Source organism: Vidua chalybeata, chromosome 5 (assembly GCF_026979565.1).
Source record: "Vidua chalybeata isolate OUT-0048 chromosome 5, bVidCha1 merged haplotype, whole genome shotgun sequence".
NCBI classification, from domain to species: Eukaryota; Metazoa; Chordata; class Aves; order Passeriformes; family Viduidae; genus Vidua; species Vidua chalybeata.
In genome coordinates, this window is record NC_071534.1 from 70725364 (window position 1) to 70744259 (window position 18896).

Consider the following 18896-nt stretch of genomic DNA (forward strand, 5'->3'; position numbering starts at 1 on the left):
AAAATTCTTCCACGTAATCTGATGGAATACACTATAAATATATGTGGATGATGATGATGATTATTATTAATTTTGGCTACAGTGGGCACTGAGACTGACCTTTGTACCCCACACCCCATTTTGGTGCTGAATTAATTCATAACTGAGTAACCTGATGGAAAAAATCCAGGATTTAGTAACTCAGAAATTTGTATTTTTATTGTGACTCTGTTTTCTGGGATCATTCATGAAAAACAGGAGCCTTCCCAGTAGTGACAACAGCTCTGAGAATTCTTTTAAAAACAAAACCCCTAAGATTTATTTATTTTTGCAAGGATGGAGATTTCTTAAAATAAAAACACAAAATTGGCTTATTTTTCTTCTTAAAAAAAAAAAAAAAAAACCTAAAGGCACAGATTTTTTTTCCAGGGCTGTGTTTAAATATTTGCTTAGTGAATTTTGGATTGATGGAAAGAAGGAATTCTGCCTTCTGCCAGAGGAATCGTGCACACCAACACAAAAACATCAGCCCAGCCTTTGTGGGACTGCCCCAAATTTTGTTAATGATGCTCGCGCTCAGCTGGAGAGCACTCCAGAGTCATTAATGAAATCTTCCTAATGATTATTGCCCTTTCCACCCTAAAATGCTTTTTGGAACCAGACTGGGGGAGTTCATTTGCATCTCTCTTTCTCCATCAGGTTATAATTAATTCTGGGTTAGTGATATCTTTATTATTGCAAATAAAACCTGAAAACGAAAAGTTTTGTTCTTGCCTCTCCTGCAGGCACAAAACATTGAATTTCCTATTCTTTTCTTCACTCTCTCAATTTGTGATTTTATCTGTAATTATGTGGTAACACACAAGTGAATATTATGGGTATTTTCCCCTCCTAGAGATGCAGGTGACATTTGAAAATGTTGCTCAGAGTGACCACAGCTACGTGGGGAGCAGAAATTTAATTTAATCTGCAGTCTGTTGGGCCAGGACAGGATGATTTTTGGTACCTGGCTGTTGAGGAGGAACCCAATCAGAGAAGCACCAGAGCATGATTCTTTTTGACAATTAAAATAATTAATCATTGGAACAATTTACCAAGAGTTCTCCACAACTGGAAGGTTTTTAATTCAAATATGATCTCGTGGAACCCCAGGTATAGGGCTGGAAACAGGAACCAACTTGGGGAATTCCAAGTGGGATGAGGGGAGGGTGATAATCCCTTCTGCCCTTAAAATTGATTAATCTTTCACAGCAGTGCCCTCAAAGATTAAAAAAAATTTGAATTATGAGCCAAAAACTTTTCCAGAATCTTCTTCCAAGCTGTAGGAACCCCCAAACTTTTTGTGTTGAGAACCAAGGAGTTCTCAATGTGATGAAAGACAGGATTATGGAAATGTTCTCCTGATGAAATAATAAATCCCAGGAATGTGAGAACGTGTGGAATCAGGAATTTACTGAAGAGAATTTGAATTTTGAGCGTGATCTTGTGGAGTTACGATTCATTGGGGCGTTATTGGGTGTAACACATCCTTGTGGAAGGAAAGATTCCAGAGGAATTCTGCATTTTCCAATTCTGCATTTTCCAAACAGGAACCAACTTGGGGAATTCCAAGTGGGATGAGGGGAGGATGGTTCAGCTCATCAAAATAGTCCCTTCTGCCCTTAAAATTGATTAATCTTTCACAGCAGTGCCCCCGAAGATAAAGAAATTTGAATTATAAGCCCAAAACTTTTCCAAAATCTTCTTCCAAGCTGTAGGAACCCCCAAACTTTTTGTATTGAGAACCAAGGAGTTCTCAATGTGATGAAAGACAGGATTATGGAAATGTTCTCCTGATGAAATAATAAATCCCAGGAATCTGAGGACATGGGGAACAGGGAATTTATTGAAGAGAATTTGAATTTTGAATGTGATTTTGTGGAGTTACGATTCATTGGGGCGTTATTGGGTGCAACATTTCCTCATAGAAGGAAAGATGCCAGAGGAATTCTGCATTTTCCAAGCCTGAAACAGGAACCAACTTGGGGAATTCCAAGTGGGATGAGGGGAGGATGGTTCAGCTGATCAAAATAATCCCTTTTGGCCTTAAAATTTATTGATCTTTCACAGCAGTGCCCACAAAGATAAAGAAATTTGAATTACGAGCCCAAAACTTTTCCAGAATCTTCTTCCAAGCTGTAGGAACCCCAAATCTTTCAGCCTATCTGAGTGGGTTTTTTCTATTTAATTGAAGAATTTTAACTCCTTTGCCCAGCACAGGACATGGAATTCATGCAGGAGAGTGGAAAAATCTGTAGGATTGAGTTTATTCCAGGTTTATTCCAGTTATCCTGCTCATTAAAATACTCCCACCTCTGGAAAAAACATTCCTCAGCAAATCCCAGCCCTTTAGAAAAGGCTTCAACTCAGGTGAGATCAGAGCAAAAATAACATTATTCCTCATGAAAAAGAGGCTTTAATGCAGATTTTGGTGTTATTTTTACATTCGGAACACCTCAAGTTTCGTCCACGCTGTGAACAAGGTGAGATGAGTTGAAGGGGTGATAAAATCTCTGCCAAGCTTTCTAAAAAGCTGCTGAAATTTGATTTTCAGGTGATTTAATGGCCTCTGGTTTTCGTTTTTTGCAGCACTTTGCCTGGTTTTGATGAACCCTACCCCATGTTGGTGTTACTGGGCCCTGTGGCCGGTGGGAGGAGGCAACTTTCTCTCAAAATTTGCAGACAATTCAAGAATTTCTTCAGATTTGGGTAAGTTCTGCTCCCTGAGCTTAAAAAAAAAAACACCAAAGGATCAAGGTTGGAATTGCTGCTGGTTCGGTTTGTGTTTGTTTTTTTTTTTTTTTTTTGTAAAGAAGTTAAAAACAAAGAATTTTGCTGCGTTTTTGTCTCTTCCCAAGGCTTGATTGGCTGAAGTCATTAATGAGAGAAAAGCTGTTTAAATTATCAAATTATTTTCCAAGGCAAACAGAAAACAAAACAAACAAACAAATGAACACGCAAATCAAAACTGAGAATAACCAAACTAAAACAAAACAAACAAATGAAAAATCACAGACCAAAACAGAAAACAAAGAAACAAAAAAAACTAAAACATAAAAACCAGAAACCAAAACAGAAAAAAAATAGCCAACAAAACAAAAAATAACAATAAAAAAAGCAAAAAAACTCCACAGGCCAAAAAAAAAAAAAAACAAAGCCCCCCAAAAATCCACAGCCAAAACCAAAAAAACTTACAAACCAAAATAAAAAAGACCCCAAAACCCAAACAAGGAAAAAAAAAACAAAAACAAACCAACAATAAGCCCAAAAAACCCAAAAATAACAAAAAAACTACACAAACCCCTAAAAAAAATCTCCAAAAAAAATCCAAACAAATAAAAAAACACACACAAAAAAAAAAAAGAAATCAAAACCTGCTCTGCATTCCCTTATTCCCCATTTATTTATGGTGCTAATTTATCCATTCATTTTCTATTTTAAGGGAAAAATCTGTATTGCCACTGTAAAAATTCCTTTTTCCCCCCCCTTTCTTTGAACTCATATTTTAGAAATTTCAAATTCAACTCCATTTGAAAATTTCCAAACATTCTGTGTGGGCAATTTTTGGTTTTTTTTGGTTTTTTTTAAGAGCATTTTTACATTGTGTGTTTTATTCCCTACAACATCCATTAATGAAGGGGAAAATAAAAATAGGAAGAGACAGACCCTTAACAGAGCAGAAAATTGCAACCATAAAGCAAAGTTGTATTTTTAATTATTCAGGGGAGATTTAAGCAATTTTCTGCCTGGAAATTTCAAACATTCTGCTCATTAAAAATGGATTTTATGCAAGATACTCTGGCAGTCTGGATGTAAACATGGCCCTGCAATTAAAAAGGGCTGAAATGTGTAAAAAATTGCAGGAAATCAAGTGAAATTGGCCCCTCCAACCATCTGCCTGGTGCTCAGCAGTGACCTTTGGAGCTGGGTGTGTTTGGTGTTATCCCAGAAAAAATTAAGGAATTTTACAGAGCCTGTGTGCAACTCGCTGCTCTCATTTTTTTGGGGGGGGAAAAAAGTGCCACCCTCTGATGCTGACACTGAATTTCTTACTGGTTTCCAGCCCAGCTCCATGGGATAAGGGAGCAGAAATGGCAAAGTAGAAATGAGGAGAAAAATCTGATTTTCAAACAGAACCAGAGCCACTGAATACTGCAGTATTTGATTGTTACCTGAATTAATAAGATGGAATTTTTGGGTTTTTAGGGGGATTTTTAGTGGGTTTTTAGTGTTTCACCCTGGTGGCTGAGGTTTATCCTTATGGGATGGCAGGGAATTCCTTTCCCAGCCTTTATTCCCACTTGAATGGCAAAGCAGAAATGAGGAGAAAAATCTGATTTTCAAACAGAACCAGACTCACTGAATACTGCAGTATTAAGTTACCACCTGCATTATTAATCTGCTTTTTGGGGTTTTTTTAGTGGGTTTCTAGTGTTTTACCTTGGTGGCTGAGGTTTATCCTTATGGGATGGCAGGGAATTCCTTTCCCAGCCTTTTATCCCACTTGAATGTCAAAGTTGAAATGAGGAGAAAAATCTGATTTTCAAACAGAATGGGAGCCACTGAATACTGCAGTATTTAATTGTTACCTGCATTAATTAGATGGGGTTTTGGGGTTTTCTTAGGGATTTTTGGGGTTTTTTTAGTGGGTTTTTAGTGTTTCCCCCTGGTGGCTGAAGTTTATCCTTATGGGATGGCAGGGAATTCCTTTCCCAGCCTTTATTCCCACTTGAATGGCAAAGCAGAAATGAGGAGAAAAATCTGATTTTTGAACAGACCTGGACCAACTGAATACTTCAGGCTCAAATGTTTACCTGCATTAATTACCTGGAGTTTTGAGGGTTTTTTGGGGGGATTTTTGGTTTTTTTGGGGGTTCTTAATTTTTTATCCTGGTGGGAAGCTCAGGTGCCTGAGGTTTATCCTTATGAGATGACAAGGAATTCCTTTCCCAGCCTTTTATCCCACTTTAATGGCAAAGCAGAAATGAGGAGAAAAATCTGATTTCCAAACAGAACCAGACTCACTGAATACTGCAGTATTAAGTTACCACCTGCATTAATAATCTGGTTTTGGGGTTTTTTTTAGTGGGTTTTTAGTGTTTCACCCTGGTGGCTGAGGTTTATCCTTATGGGATGGCAGGGAATTCCTTTCCCAGCCTTTATTCCCACTTGAATGGCAAAGCAGAAATGAGGAGAAAAATCTGATTTTCAAACAGAACCAGACTCACTGAATACTGCAGTATTAAGTTACCACCTGCATTATTAATCTGCTTTTTGGGGTTTTTTTAGTGGGTTTTTAGTGTTTTACCTTGGTGGCTGAGGTTTATCCTTATGGGATGGCAGGGAATTCCTTTCCCAGCCTTTTATCCCACTTGAATGTCAAAGTTGAAATGAGGAGAAAAATCTGATTTTCAAACAGAATGGGAGCCACTGAACACTGCAGTATTTAATTGTTACCTGCATTAATTAGATGGGGTTTTGGGGTTTTCTTAGGGATTTTTGGGGTTTTTTTAGTGGGTTTTTAGTGTTTCCCCCTGGTGGCTGAAGTTTATCCTTATGGGATGGCAGGGAATTCCTTTTCCAGCCTTTTATCTCACTTGAATGGCAAAGCAGAAAAGAGGAGAAAAATCTGATTTTCAAACAGAACGGGAGCCAGTGAATACTTGAGTCTCAAATTGTTACCTGCATTAATTAGATGGGGTTTTGGGGCTTTCTTGGGGATTTTTGGGTTTTGTTTAGTGGGTTTTTAGTGTTCTACCCTAGTGGCTGAAGTTTATCCTTATGGGATGGCAGGGAATTCCTTTCCCAGCCTTTTATCTCACTTGAATGGCAAAGCAGAAAAGAGGAGAAAAATCTGATTTTCAAACAGAGCAAGAGGCAGTGAATACTTCAGTCTTTAATTGTTATCTGCATTAATTAACTGGTGTTTTGGGGTTTTTAGGGGAATTTTTTAGTGGGTTTTTAGTGTTTTACCCTGGTTGCTGAAGTTTATCCTTATGGGATGACAAGGGATTCCTTTCCCAGCCTTTTTTCCCACTTGAATGGCAAAGCAGAAATGAGGAGAAAAATCTGGTTTTCAAACAGAACCAGATCCACAGAATAATTCAGGCTCTAATAGTTACCTGCATGAATTAGCTGGGTTTTGGAATTTTTTGGGGAATTCTTTTTTTTTGCTGGGCTTTTAGTGTTTTGTCCTGATGTGAAGCTCAGGTAGCTGAAGTTTTTACTTTCCCTGCATTTTATCCCACTTTTCTCCCCACTTTCAGGCTTGTTTCTCCCCTTCCCGTTAGGCATCTCGTTAAAAATTGGACTTTTGAAGCTCTTTCTTAACCTCACAGTTCAGCCCAGCTGCTTTTCCACATTTAGGATTTGACTTTATATCATCCCCAAGCTGACAGAATTGGGAAAAAAATGGGTTCATCATTTCTCAGTCCCAGGCTGCTGTGACAGCTTCAGCTCAGGCCATCCTGGCCTGGGGAGGGATTTATAGCCAAAATACCACGTTACATTTAACTTTTTTTCGGTGTATTTATGGGTTAATCTTTCAAATACGCAGCATTTAGGGGTGTGATTTGCACCTCTTTCTATTTCTCATATTTCTTTGCTGCTTAAAAATAAAATTATTTATAGTTTCCCTGCTTTCCCCCCCCCTCCCACTGCTATTCCAAGGATTGAAAACAGGTTATTTCTTTATTATCCCATAAATCTCCCAGGCCCTGCCACACCACCAGGACAGCTTATTTTGGGGAAGAAAACAGATTTGATTATTATTTCATTTCTCAAGAAGAATTTGACAAAATGGTGAACACAGTAAGTACCTGACTCCTGTCCGTGTAGCTTTTTTCCTTCTCCCATAGTGAACTCAACCTCTCTGTGCAAGCCTGATTTATTTTACTTTTTATATTAGGTTCGTGCCTGGGTGTGAATGTTTATTCACTCTCAGTTGTGGTTTTAAGTTTATAGACAGAAACCACAAATTTCTGGTAGATTTGTGCTGTCTTTTCTCCTGTAAATGAATTTATAGAAACCACTAGATGGGCAAAATGGCCAGTGGGGAATATTTAAATAATAGTATAACAAAGAAATAAACTTATTTTCAGGCACAAATATAGCGTGGGGTTTATTGGTTTTATTTTTTCAACATTTTCCAGCAACCCTGCAGGGAATTCCTTGGAAGTTTAGCAAATCCCCCCCTAAAGGAGTGAGTTTTCTCTGAAGGATTTCTGCCTCCAGCTGCTCTTTTTTGATGCCTTTTGCAACAAAACTTCGCCTTGAAAAGCCACAACAGAGCCCATTATTTGTATTGATACCAAAAGGGGAAGCCAGCAGAGCCTGAAACAACTGAGTTGGCCCTTCATGATAACAATAATCAAGGAGTTCAATTTTTAAAACATAAAATAATCTGCTTCCATCTCTCCAGGGCTGCAGAACTTTGAAATGCCTCAGCCAGCTCCATGTTCCCCTTGCAGATGTGTTGCAGTTCTTCCTTTCCCTTGAGATCTCCCATTTTTGTTATAAATCCACCAGAAGGAAGCCCCTTGCTTTGGATGTTCCTTTCCAGCGGGAAGGAATAACCCAGGAATGCTGTCAGCACTTTGTTGCCAGGATTTTGGAATTTGATTATCCATGGACAAGGCACAAGCCCAGATATGGGGGCTCTTTTCTGCTGATTTCGGGGCCTCAGTGCCCTCATTAATGCTGATTTAAACAGGAAGAAACTTTGTAGGGAGAGAAATCAGGGAAATCTAAAGTGTTTCACTCATTTGAGGAAGTTGTTCCCCTTGGAGTGTTTCCTTTGGCATTATCCTTGTTCTGAATTTCAGGGGAAATTTCTGGTAACCTACAAATACAGTGGCCACAGCTATGGACTGGGAAGAGACACGGTGGAGTCCATAGCCAGGGAGGGGCTGGCTACCTGTGTCCACCTGGAAATTGAGGTGAGGATCACCTGGGTGGGGCCATTTCTTCATGGGATTTGGGACAGGACAAAGGGAATGGGCTCAAGTTGTGCCAGGGGAGGCTCAGGTTGGATACTGGGGGAAATTTCTTCCTGGAAAGGATTGGAACAGGCAGTGGTGGACTCTCCATCCCTGGAATTGTTCAAGAAACACGAGGATGTGGCACTTGGGGACATGGGTCAGTGGTGGCCTTGGCAGTGCTGGGGGAATGATTTTGGAGGGCTTTTCCAACCTTGGTTTAGTCAGAAGGATCCCTCTGCTGATCTGCTGTTTAAATTTTCAATTTCTGGTCGATTTTTTCAGCATCACCAGCACGTCCCATTTGTCTTGGTTTCTACAGACTGGTATCTGCTAAGCAAGGCAGGAGCCTCCCTTGAAATGGAAAATGCAAACCCCCTCCCTCTGAATTGTTATAATTCTGAAATTAAGGGGCTCTCATCAAAGATATGGGAATAGGAATAACAGTTCTTTACTAGGAAAATTAAAAACACAAATGCAATAGTACAAAAAAGAAAACAACCCAGTGCCAGAGTCAGAACAGAGCTGGCAGGCTGTGGGTCAGGGAGGTGGCAGCAGTGCCATTCCATGGGGGCTCAGCCCTCCTGCAGTGCCAGCTGTGCTTCTGCTGGAGCAGGATCCTGGACAAGGCTGGAGTTTTCCTCTGGAGCTCCAGGGCTGCTGGAGATGGGCCTGGGCTCCCTCTGGGAATGCAGTGGGGCAGAAAGCTGCTCCTCTGGGAATGCAGTGGGCAAAGGCTGCTGTGGTGTTGCAGGAGTCAGATTGGATCCAGGTAGGAATGCTTGGCTCCTGCCCTGGGCACAGCATCTCCCCATGGGATGCTGGAATTTTCTCAGCCATGCAGGGACACTCAGTGGCCATGGACAGAAGAGATCTCCTGGAGGGAGGATTGGCTGTGGGAGAGATAAAGAAAAAACTGCCCCATGGACAGCAGAGAACTGCCCCACCTCTGACAGAAGGGGATAGAACACACACCCAGAGCCACATCCTGCATTCCCAGCCTAAGACATCATTCCAGCAACCTCAGCTTCCCACCCATCTCCACCCCACAGCAGCACCAGTCCAGGTCCCCCCTAAAAAAAAATTTTTTCTTTGCTGATGAAGCCACAGAGATTTTGAGGCAATATTTGGGACAGAACTATTATTTTTTTTTTTGAGGGGTTGCTTTCCCCTGTAAGAGGTTTGTCAGGTGCTCAGAAGCTGGGCCACAGTAGGAGACTGGGTCACAACAAAGAAATGCCAAGACCCTTCTCTTGGAACCCCAAAAGCTGAAGTTTTTAGCTAATTTTATAATTAAACTTCTCATTCCCTTGTGTCAATCTTTAGTAGCTAGGTGAGGTGACAAAAAAGGAAAGGCATTCTGCATTTCCTTCCGAATTATTTCTTCAAAATAAGCTCCCTTTAGGTGAGATTCCAAAATGAGAGGCTCCAAGGAGTGCCTGGAATGTGGCACCGAGTAAAACAACAGAGATAAAAAATGAATTGAGGAGAGTGTAGTCCTAACACAGGGTCCTGAGCTGAGCATCCTGATCAAAAGCTGATAGTAATTTATCATAAATTACAGGATTTAAGTAATTTATCATAAATTATAGGATTTAAGTAATTTATCTTAAATTACTTTAAAATGATAAGTAATCATTTAAGTAATTTAAGATAAATTTGTTTGGGAAACTGGTGATCAAAAAATCTGATTTTCAGTTGAATAAAACAGCAGAGATAAAAAGAAATGTGGGAGCATGCAGTGCTAACACAAGAATCTGAGCTGAGCATTCTGATTTTAAATTTCATAAATTACAGGATGATCATTTTGTCTGAGAAACTGATCAAAAAAATCTGATTTTCAGTTGAGTAAAGCAACAGAGATAAAAAGAAATGTAAGAGCGTGCAGTGCTAACACAAGAATCTGAGCTGAGCATTCTGATTTTAAATTTCATAAATTACAGGATGATCATTTTGTCTGAGAAACTGATCAAAAAAATCTGATTTTCAGTTGAGTAAAGCAACAGAGATAAAAAGAAATGTAAGAGCATGCAGTGCTAACACAAGAATCTGAGCTGAGCATTCTGATTTTAAATTTCATAAATTACAGGATGATCATTTTGTTTGAGAAACTGGTGATCAAAAAATCTGATTTTCAGTTGACTACCTTGGTGTTCATGAGGGAGTTTGGGCCCAGAATAAACCCATGCACATCCACTGGCTGGAATATAAATGTACAGATAACAGCAGCACTAAAAACCAAGTGTTTCCTTGCTCAAAAGAGCGACAATTTAGTGCTGCAATGCTGCTTCTGAGTGCCCGTGACTCAGCTATATTAAAGAGGGAATTAATTACTGCATCTCTGGGTATTTCCAGCTGTTTTTCCCCTCGGTTTGGGCAAGAGCTGTGAATCACCCTGGCTCTCCACTGATGGGCACGGAGCGTGTTCCTTGTCCCGCCAGACAGGCCTTAAATCCACAAAGCAAGAAAAACAGGAGATGAAACCTTGATGGAATTTTCAAGCTGTCACTGATTTATTAAAGAAATATGGATATTGACCTAGCACCGATATCCAACTCTGACGGACAAAAACTCTCTGACAGTTTAAAGTTAGACAGTGTATGTTCATTGCGGCGCCGGGCAGCGTGCGGGACAGCTCCCAAATACACACTGCACCTTTCCAATGATCACAGAGTCCTTTTATCCACACCAGAACTGAATATCCAAAATACAAATACATATTCATCATTTAGTACATCCCATTCCTGCTTCGTATACTAATCATTCCCAAAGCTCTTAAGCAAGCGTAGTTTGTTCCTTGAAATGGGTCGGTGGTCCCTTTCATGGGGAGGGGTCCCAAAATGAGGAAGTAAATGAAGTCTTCCTCATTCTGACCTTTCTACCTTTTCAATGCAAATGTGACAAATGAACCTTGGTAGAACTCCCATTCCCTGTCTTCAATTGGTTTCAGAACAGAGGAGGCCCACAATTGTCTCATGTTCCTAAAAGCTGTTTGTCAGTTTCTATATTCCTCATTATAAACCCAGCTAACTAAACATTGTGTTGACAAGCAATCAATTATTAGTTAACTACTAACTCTTAACTTCATCAAGGCCTCCTTACAGAGTCCTTTTATTTTAATTAACTCTAGTAAGGTTATCTCTAACTAAAATCTTAGCTCCTCTAAAATCTCTAAATCTCTTAAAGTTTATGTTTCATCACTTCCTCACCAGGGCAGACGTGTCAGCAAATAATTTAGGGGATGGGGCTTAATGGAACGTGGTGTTTGTTTATTTATTCATGAGGAGCTGAGCCCACACCACAGGCCCCGACCGTAACTTTTACTGGGAATTGCCAAAGCAGGCAGCTAAAACCCCTCTTGTCCCCCAAGTTTTGGGAGCACACAGGAATGATGCAGCCACAGCAATGAAGTTACACTCAAATATTAAAAAAAAAATCAGCAGAAACATCAATACACCTAAAACAGCAGCTTGCACATTCCATACATTTGATTTTCAGTATTTGTGTCAAGAGAAACACACTTAGATACTGCTGCCAGATGTTCCTCCAGACTATCAAGAATAATGTATTCGTTCAAATATTAAGAATAGATGTGGTCAGTGAATGAGGTTACTGGATAAGAAAACAGTGGGTCTTGGCATAAATTATAAATATTCTGGCCAAATTCTGATTACAGCTGACCCGAATCTGGAGGCAGAAACAGAGGGTGTAGATGAAGAGAATGATTCTATGGAATTAACAAATCTTTCAAGTTAAAACCTAACTGAAATGTTGCCTTGGAACAAGCTCATTCCAGTCAGTGAGATTTTGTGAGATTTAGAAACCTGGCCAGAAAACAAATCCTCCCCTTCCTGCCATTTGCAAGCTCTTTTCCATAGCTTTTGTTAATTCTTAGCCACTGTCACATAAAACCTCATCCCACCTTGAGTTTCGTATCATTGTGGGCTCTGAGAAACAATAATTTTGAGTTATGGGTGGGAATTTGAAGTGCTGAGTCCATTGTCTGCCACAGGGCTCAGAACAAAAGTGATTTAGCAGCATTTAAAGGAAATTTTAATTATGGGCCATGGGCTGAGACTGAAAATTTAGAGCTGTTCATTCCCTTTAATTTAGAGTGCATTTTGGGCTGATAAAGGAGACTGACACCAATTTTAAAAGTTCAAATCTTGCTGAGCCTACACTTGCAATCAGAGAGGCTGCTGCAAGTCTGACACTCAGTTCTGTTTTAAAATTAAATTAAATTAAATGTTTGCAGTGCTTCCCCTTTGCTCTGGTAGCCACCAATGCCTGCAGAGCAACCTCCAGCCACTAATTTGGGATAAACACAGAGGGAAAAAAAAAACAAAAAAAAACCTCAGCTACAACTTCAACAAACACTCAGTTTCATAAATAAACCCCTATGGTTTTTTTTTTGTTTTATTTTCAAGGAGAAAAAACTCAGCTACAAGTTCAACAAACATTCAATTTCTTTAATAAACCCCTGTGTTTCTCTGCTTTATTTTCAAGGAGAATAAACTGGGTTCCTTGATCGACAAACATTCAATTTCAAGAAAAAAAAACACTTTTTTTGTCTTGTATTTCAGGGAGAAAAAACTCAGCTCCAAATTTAGCAAGCACTCCATTTCAATAATAAAATCACTGGTTTTCTCTTCTTTATTTTCAAGGAGAAAAAACTCAGCTCCAACTTCAACAAACACCCAATTTCAAGAATAAACCCCTATGGGTTTTTTTTTTTTTCTCTTTTATTTTCAAGGAGAAAAAACTCAGCTTCAAATTCCACAAACGCTCAGTCTCACAAAAAACCCACTTTTTTTTTTTTCTTTTCTTTTTTTCTTTTTTTCTCTTTTTTTTTTTTTTTTTTTTTTCTGCTTTATTTTCAAGGGCGTCCGTAGCTTGAAAAAGACCCACTTTAAACCCAGGTACGTCCTGTTGGTACCAAAGGACAAATGGAAATATGGGGAACACCTGAGGAGGACAGGATTGTTCAGCAGGCCAGAGATTGAAGAGGCAGTGTCCAGAGTGGATATGTACCTCCAAATAAACCAGGACTGCCCTGGGTACTTCAGTGCAGTCATCTACACGGGTGAGTTAATTGCTGATTTCCTTTGGGATAATTAGGGACAGCAGGCTGTTGAGTTTTTAATCTTCTTTTCTGCCCAGGTTGGGATGAAATGTGTGAGATGGTATTTCTTGTTTACTAGTTCTTATCTGTGTCACAGTCTCACAAACCCTGAGCTCTACAGCACTTTAACAAACTAAAAATGGAGCCCCATCTCTCTCTCTACAAGGCCTTTTGAGGATAAACTGTCCAATTAAGAAATGACACCTCAATTATTTTCACTTTTAACCCAATAACCAACCACCCGTGCCTGCAGTGTGGACTTTTTTATCCAATTGCACAAAAACACCCAAAGCCATGGAGAAGGAGGTGAAGGAGAAGGAGCAGCCTCTGCCCCAAAACCTCCATCATGCTTTATAGATATTCCTGTATTCTAAACCCTTAAACTCTGAGTTTCCCACCCTGTGATATCACACACTTCTATCCAAACTCCACCCCCACAATCCCAGTTCTGCCATTCCATTTTGGAAGCTTCTCCACGGCCTCAGGTCAGTGCAGTGTTCTCTTGGGGGTCAGTGCCTGCCAGCACAGAGAGTCTCAAATTCTCAGCAGCCAAGGTTCCAAGAAGTTAATTGCTGATTTCCTTTGGGATAATTAGGGACAGCAGGCTGTTGAGTTTTTAATCTTCTTTTCTGCCCAGGTTGGGATGAAATGTGTGAGATGGTATTTCTTGTTCAGACTCAGATCTTTAGTAGTTCTTATCTGTGCTACAGTCTCAAAAACCCTGAGTTCTACAGAACTTTAACAAACTAAAAATGGAGCCCCATCTCTCTCTCTACAAGGCCTTTTAAGGATAAACTGTGCAATTAAGAAATGACACCTCAATTATTTAACCCAATACCCAACCACCCGTGCCTGCAGTGTGGACTTTTTTATCCAATTACACAAAACCACCCAAAGCCATGGAGAAGGAGGTGAAGGAGAAGGAGCAGCCTCTGCCCCAAAACCTCCATCATGCTTTATAGATATTCCTGTATTCTAAACCCTTAAACTCTGAGTTTGCCACCCTGTGACATCACACACTTCTATTCAAACTCCACCCCCACAATCCCAGTTCTGTCATTCCATTTTGGAAGCTTCTCCACGGCCTCAGGTCAGTGCAGTGTTCTCTTGGGGGTCAGTGCCTGGCAGCACAGAAAACCTAAAATTCTGAGCAGCCAAGGTTCCAACAGCAGGTGGGAGAATCCTTTCTGGAAGGAATCCCTCTGTAATTCATTCCTTTTGTAGAGGTGGTTTTTGGGGCTTGCCACATTAAATTACAGCGCCGTGGTGTAAGTATTGCAAATTTGTAAATGTGGCAGACAGAACTTGCAATTTAAACTTGGCCCTAAAGAAATAAACCAATAGGAAAATATTTATGAGAGTGCAAAGCCTGAATTTCAGATTTTCTCAGTGTGCTGTTTATGAAGATGAAGGTTTTTCTCCCCAAGAGACATTAAAAATGTATTTCTGTGACAAACAACGTATTTCTGTATTTTCTGGCTAAGTTAAAAACGTATTTCTGTGTCAAACTCATGTGATTTGTGTCTTTGCACTGATGAAAAGTTGGTTTTTTATTCCGTTTCTCTTCTCTCTGCCATGAAATGCATTTCCCTCTCTGCAGATGAGCTGGATGAGGCATTCACAGAGCTGACTCGCCTTGTCAAGGTCTACCTGGGCTTGGAGCCACCTGACTCTGTGGACAACGTTCAAGGAACCAGGAGCAGGGCAGGTAAAGTGGTTTTATCAGCTGAATAGTCCGATTTATTGGTAATTGATTTATTGAAACCTGTAAATGATGCAGCTTGTGACACCTGAAAGCTCCACAAGCTGCTCTGCAATGGCTCTCCCAGGCTGATTCCTCCACCAGGATGGTTTTGGGCTCAGATGGAATTTCCAACTCTCCTGAGGATGGTCTTGAGCTCTGGATGGAGTTTCCTGATTCTCCTGAGGATGGTTTTGGGCTCTGGATGGTCTCCTCACTCTTTTTTGGGCTCAGATGGAGTTTCCTGACCCATCTGAGGATGGATTTGGGCTCAGATGGAGTTTCCAGCTCTCCTGAGAATGGATTTGGACTCAGGTGGAGTTTCATGACTCTCCCGAGGATGATTTTGGGTTCAGATGGAGTTTCCAGGTCTCCTGAAGATGGATTTGGGCTCAGATGGAGTTTCCTGACTCCTCCGTGGATGGTTTTGGGCTCAGATGGAGTTTCCAACTCTGTTGAGGATGGATTTGGGCTCTGGATCCCCCATTCCAGATAAATCCCAAGTGAGGGGTGCTCATGGCTGGACTTTGATCAACAAGAAACAGGGATGGCACCCGGACCTCCCTTTACTCTTCCCCAGGATGGCCCAAAGAGCAGGAAAATCTGGATAATAAGATGAAAAAACAACTTAAAACTCCACTCCAAGTGCTTTTGGGGTGAGCCACTGATCCCAAACAATCTGTGGTGCATTTCAGAGAAGCCTTTTAACCCCTGAATGGCCAAGGCTGGAGCCTCGTGGCCACTTCCAGCTAATCCAAGTGCTTGCTCTCACTCCTGCTGGTGTAACTCGGGTCAGGGAATGGTTCCAGGCAAAATTTCATGGAATTCCTGAGTGGGAAGGGACCCACAAGGATCATCCAGGCACAGACACCCCAACAATCCCACCCTGGGAGCGGTGTCCAAACGCTCCTGGAGCAGCCTTGGGAATGTGCCCGTTCCCTGGGGAGCCTGGGCAGTGCCCAGCACCTTCTGGGGGAAGAAATTTTCCCCAAAATCCACCCTAAACCTGGCACAGCTCCCGTTGTTTCCTGTCCCTGCCACAGGGAGCAGGGATTTGAGAGACCTCGAGGGGTCTCCCCTCACCTCCTCCTCTCCAGGCCAAACAAACCAGACCCTCCTTATGTAACTTCCTAAATTTATTAAGTTATGTAAATTCCTAAATTAACACAACAAAAAGAAACCCCAGAACTTTTCCAAACTTTCAGACAGATCAATTCCTTGATCCTGCAGCCACAGAATTGGCTCCAGGAGGGAAAGAGAGGGAGAAGAACTTTACTGGAATAAAAAAAATAAATAAATAAACAAAAAGGACACCATGGTAAAAAAGAGGATGTGCAAGATGAATTTAAAAGAAGCTAATTTTTAGGAACTTTTCCCTCTGACTCCAGGAATTTTGTGGATTTGGTTCCATTTTAGATCCATTGGAACAGGGTGGAGAATCAGTTTCCCCAGGAGCACAGAGCCAATATCCACGGCCCGTGTGGCTGGGGAAGGCTGCAAATAAAAGTATCTGGAAAAAGGGCAACATGTCTGAAAATTTTAATAAAGGACAGTGCAATATTCATCAGTTCATCATTTCATGTAATTTTGGATCATGGAAGAATGAATAATATTAATTTCCCAGCGGACACAGGAAAAGCTTCTGCACACACTGTGGCTCCTCAGAGCTACAGCAGTGAGGACTTTGCTGAAAAATCTTATTTAGCTTTAAATTAAGTAGATTTTATTTTAATTTCCAGGACTTCCACGTTCATCTGAAATGAAAAAGGTGATTTCCTTGCCTTATTTGCTGTAATATTGTATTTTCTTGCCTTAAAAACTCTGGGGACGTTTTGTCTCAAAGGCAACAAACCCCACCAAACCCTAGAGAGATCATTAGAAAAGAAGGAAAAAGCCTGAGGATTAAAAAGAAAAGATTTTTATATAATCCTGGTATTTTTGGGGATAGATTTAAGCATCTGAAGCTCCTTTTAAGGACTTTGTATTCCTCAGCAGCTCTTCCAGAGAGTCACTTGTCACTACAGAAACTTCATTAACACTACAAGATTTTTGGCAATTCTGCTGCTCATAAAGTAGCTTTTAAATTTACTGCACGCCATTAAATTCACTCAGAGCCCCATTTATAGGTGTTTAAATAAGTTCAACTCTCTTATTTCTAGAGATCCTCTCTTCTCCTGGACTGTGGGAAATAATTTATTTTCCAAACCTTGCCCTGAGGTTGTCTTTAAAAGGGAGGTTTTTAGTGAGATTGGAGAGGGGGAAGTTTGCCTGTGGGAGATTATGAGAGGTTTATAATTGTTTTTCTTTTTTTAATGAACTGCTGGGCAAGATCTTTTGCTGGTGTACAGAATAAAAAAAAAAAAAATCCAGGTAGAAAATAGATAAGTTCTTTTAAAAATATTTGAATGGCAGATGTAGAACAATTTTTGGAGCTGATAAGGCTTTGTACTTCCATTGGCAGCTTTCATCCACAGGATCCAGTGATTTGAAACTATTCAATTCCTGGATGGTTTGGGTTGGGAGGGAATTTAAAGCCCATCCAGTTCCAACCCTGACACCTTCCACTATCCCAGGGTGCTCCAAGCTGGCCTTGGACACTTCCAGGGATGGGGAAGCCTCAGCTTCTCTGGCAAGCCAGAGCCCTCAGAGGAAAGAAAGCCAAACAACAATATTTATAAGGTTATTTCTATGGCTTCATTTCACATTTAGATGTGATTTTATTCACAGGATAAATCCCAGTTTACGGATTTTTTTTTTTCAATTTTGAAATGATTTTAATTATTCAAAATAATTTTGGTTTTTAAAACCGAGCTGTGTGGAGGGACCTTCAAGCCCATCCAGTGCCATGGGCACCTTCCACTCTCCCAGGTTTCTCCAAACCTGTGGTGGTTTTGTATGGGAGTTATTTACAGAAGTGATACAAATTTTCTAATTACTGAAAAGCTGTATACGCTTCCTGAAAAACACGTGTGAAACACGAAAGAACCTGGAGAACAATAAACTGACAGAAATTTTTGTTTCTTTACATTGTCATTAAGAGAGAAAAGGTTGTAGGAAAAGTGTCCGGTTTTGGTTTGCTAATTTGAGATTTCCCCGCTCGTTAGCGCTCATTAGCTGCAAATCTCAAATTAGCCAACCAAAACTGTCCTAGTTGAGAAGGTCACAATACAAATACTCCATTTTCAGAAGGCTCCAAACTGGTTTTATTCTAGCATGCCTGCTTTTTGTACATTCTTACAAAACTCATAAATTTGCACTTACTGATCACAAGAGACAAACAAAGTGCTCATTGGAACAGGCAGCTGCACTTTCTCTTATTTCTCCTTCTTGCTTTCTTGGTTTCTGTGTCAACAACCTTGGTAGGAAATTCTTTCTGGGGTAAATGGATCCACTTATCAAACATGGACCCTCTTATCAAACACAGATCCTCTTATCAAACACAGATCCTGTTATCAAACATGGATCCTCTTATCAAACACGGATCCTGTTATCAAACATGGATCCTCTTAGCAAACATGGATCCTGTTATCAAACATGGATCCTGTTATCAAACATGGATTCTCTTATCAAACATGGATCCTCTTATCAAACACAGACCCTCTTATCAAACACAGATCCTCTTATCAAACATGGATCCTTTTATCAAACATGGATCCTTTTATCAAACATGGATCCTCTTATCAAACACGGATCCTGTTATCAAACATGGATCCTCTTATCAAACATGGATCCTCTTATCAAACACGGATCCTCTTGTCAAACACGGATCCTCTTATCAAACACCTATTCTCTTATCAAACATGGATCCTCTTATCAAACATGGACCCTCTTATCAAACATGGATCCTCTTACCAAACATGGATCCTCTTATCAAACACATATCCTCTTATCAAACATGGATCCTCTTATCAAACATGGATCCTCTTATCAAACACGGATCCTCTTGTCAAACACGGATCCTCTTATCAAACACCTATCCTCTTATCAAACATGGATCCTCTTATCAAACATGGACCCTCTTATCAAACATGGATCCTCT

The 18896-nt window shown here is 40.4% G+C and overlaps 1 protein-coding gene across 3 annotated transcripts in view; it reads left to right on the forward strand.

The window, feature by feature from the left end:
• LRGUK (leucine rich repeats and guanylate kinase domain containing) overlaps positions 1-18896 on the forward strand; it is a 57506-nt gene that overhangs the window by 20461 nt on the left and 18149 nt on the right. For all 3 annotated transcript variants that reach the window (XM_053943120.1, XM_053943122.1, XM_053943123.1), the window contains exons 11-15: positions 2608-2727; positions 6732-6828; positions 7842-7955; positions 12876-13077; positions 14717-14824. In XM_053943120.1, coding sequence (XP_053799095.1) covers positions 2608-2727; positions 6732-6828; positions 7842-7955; positions 12876-13077; positions 14717-14824 — 641 coding nt within the window. The remainder of the gene's footprint in view (positions 1-2607; positions 2728-6731; positions 6829-7841; positions 7956-12875; positions 13078-14716; positions 14825-18896) is intronic.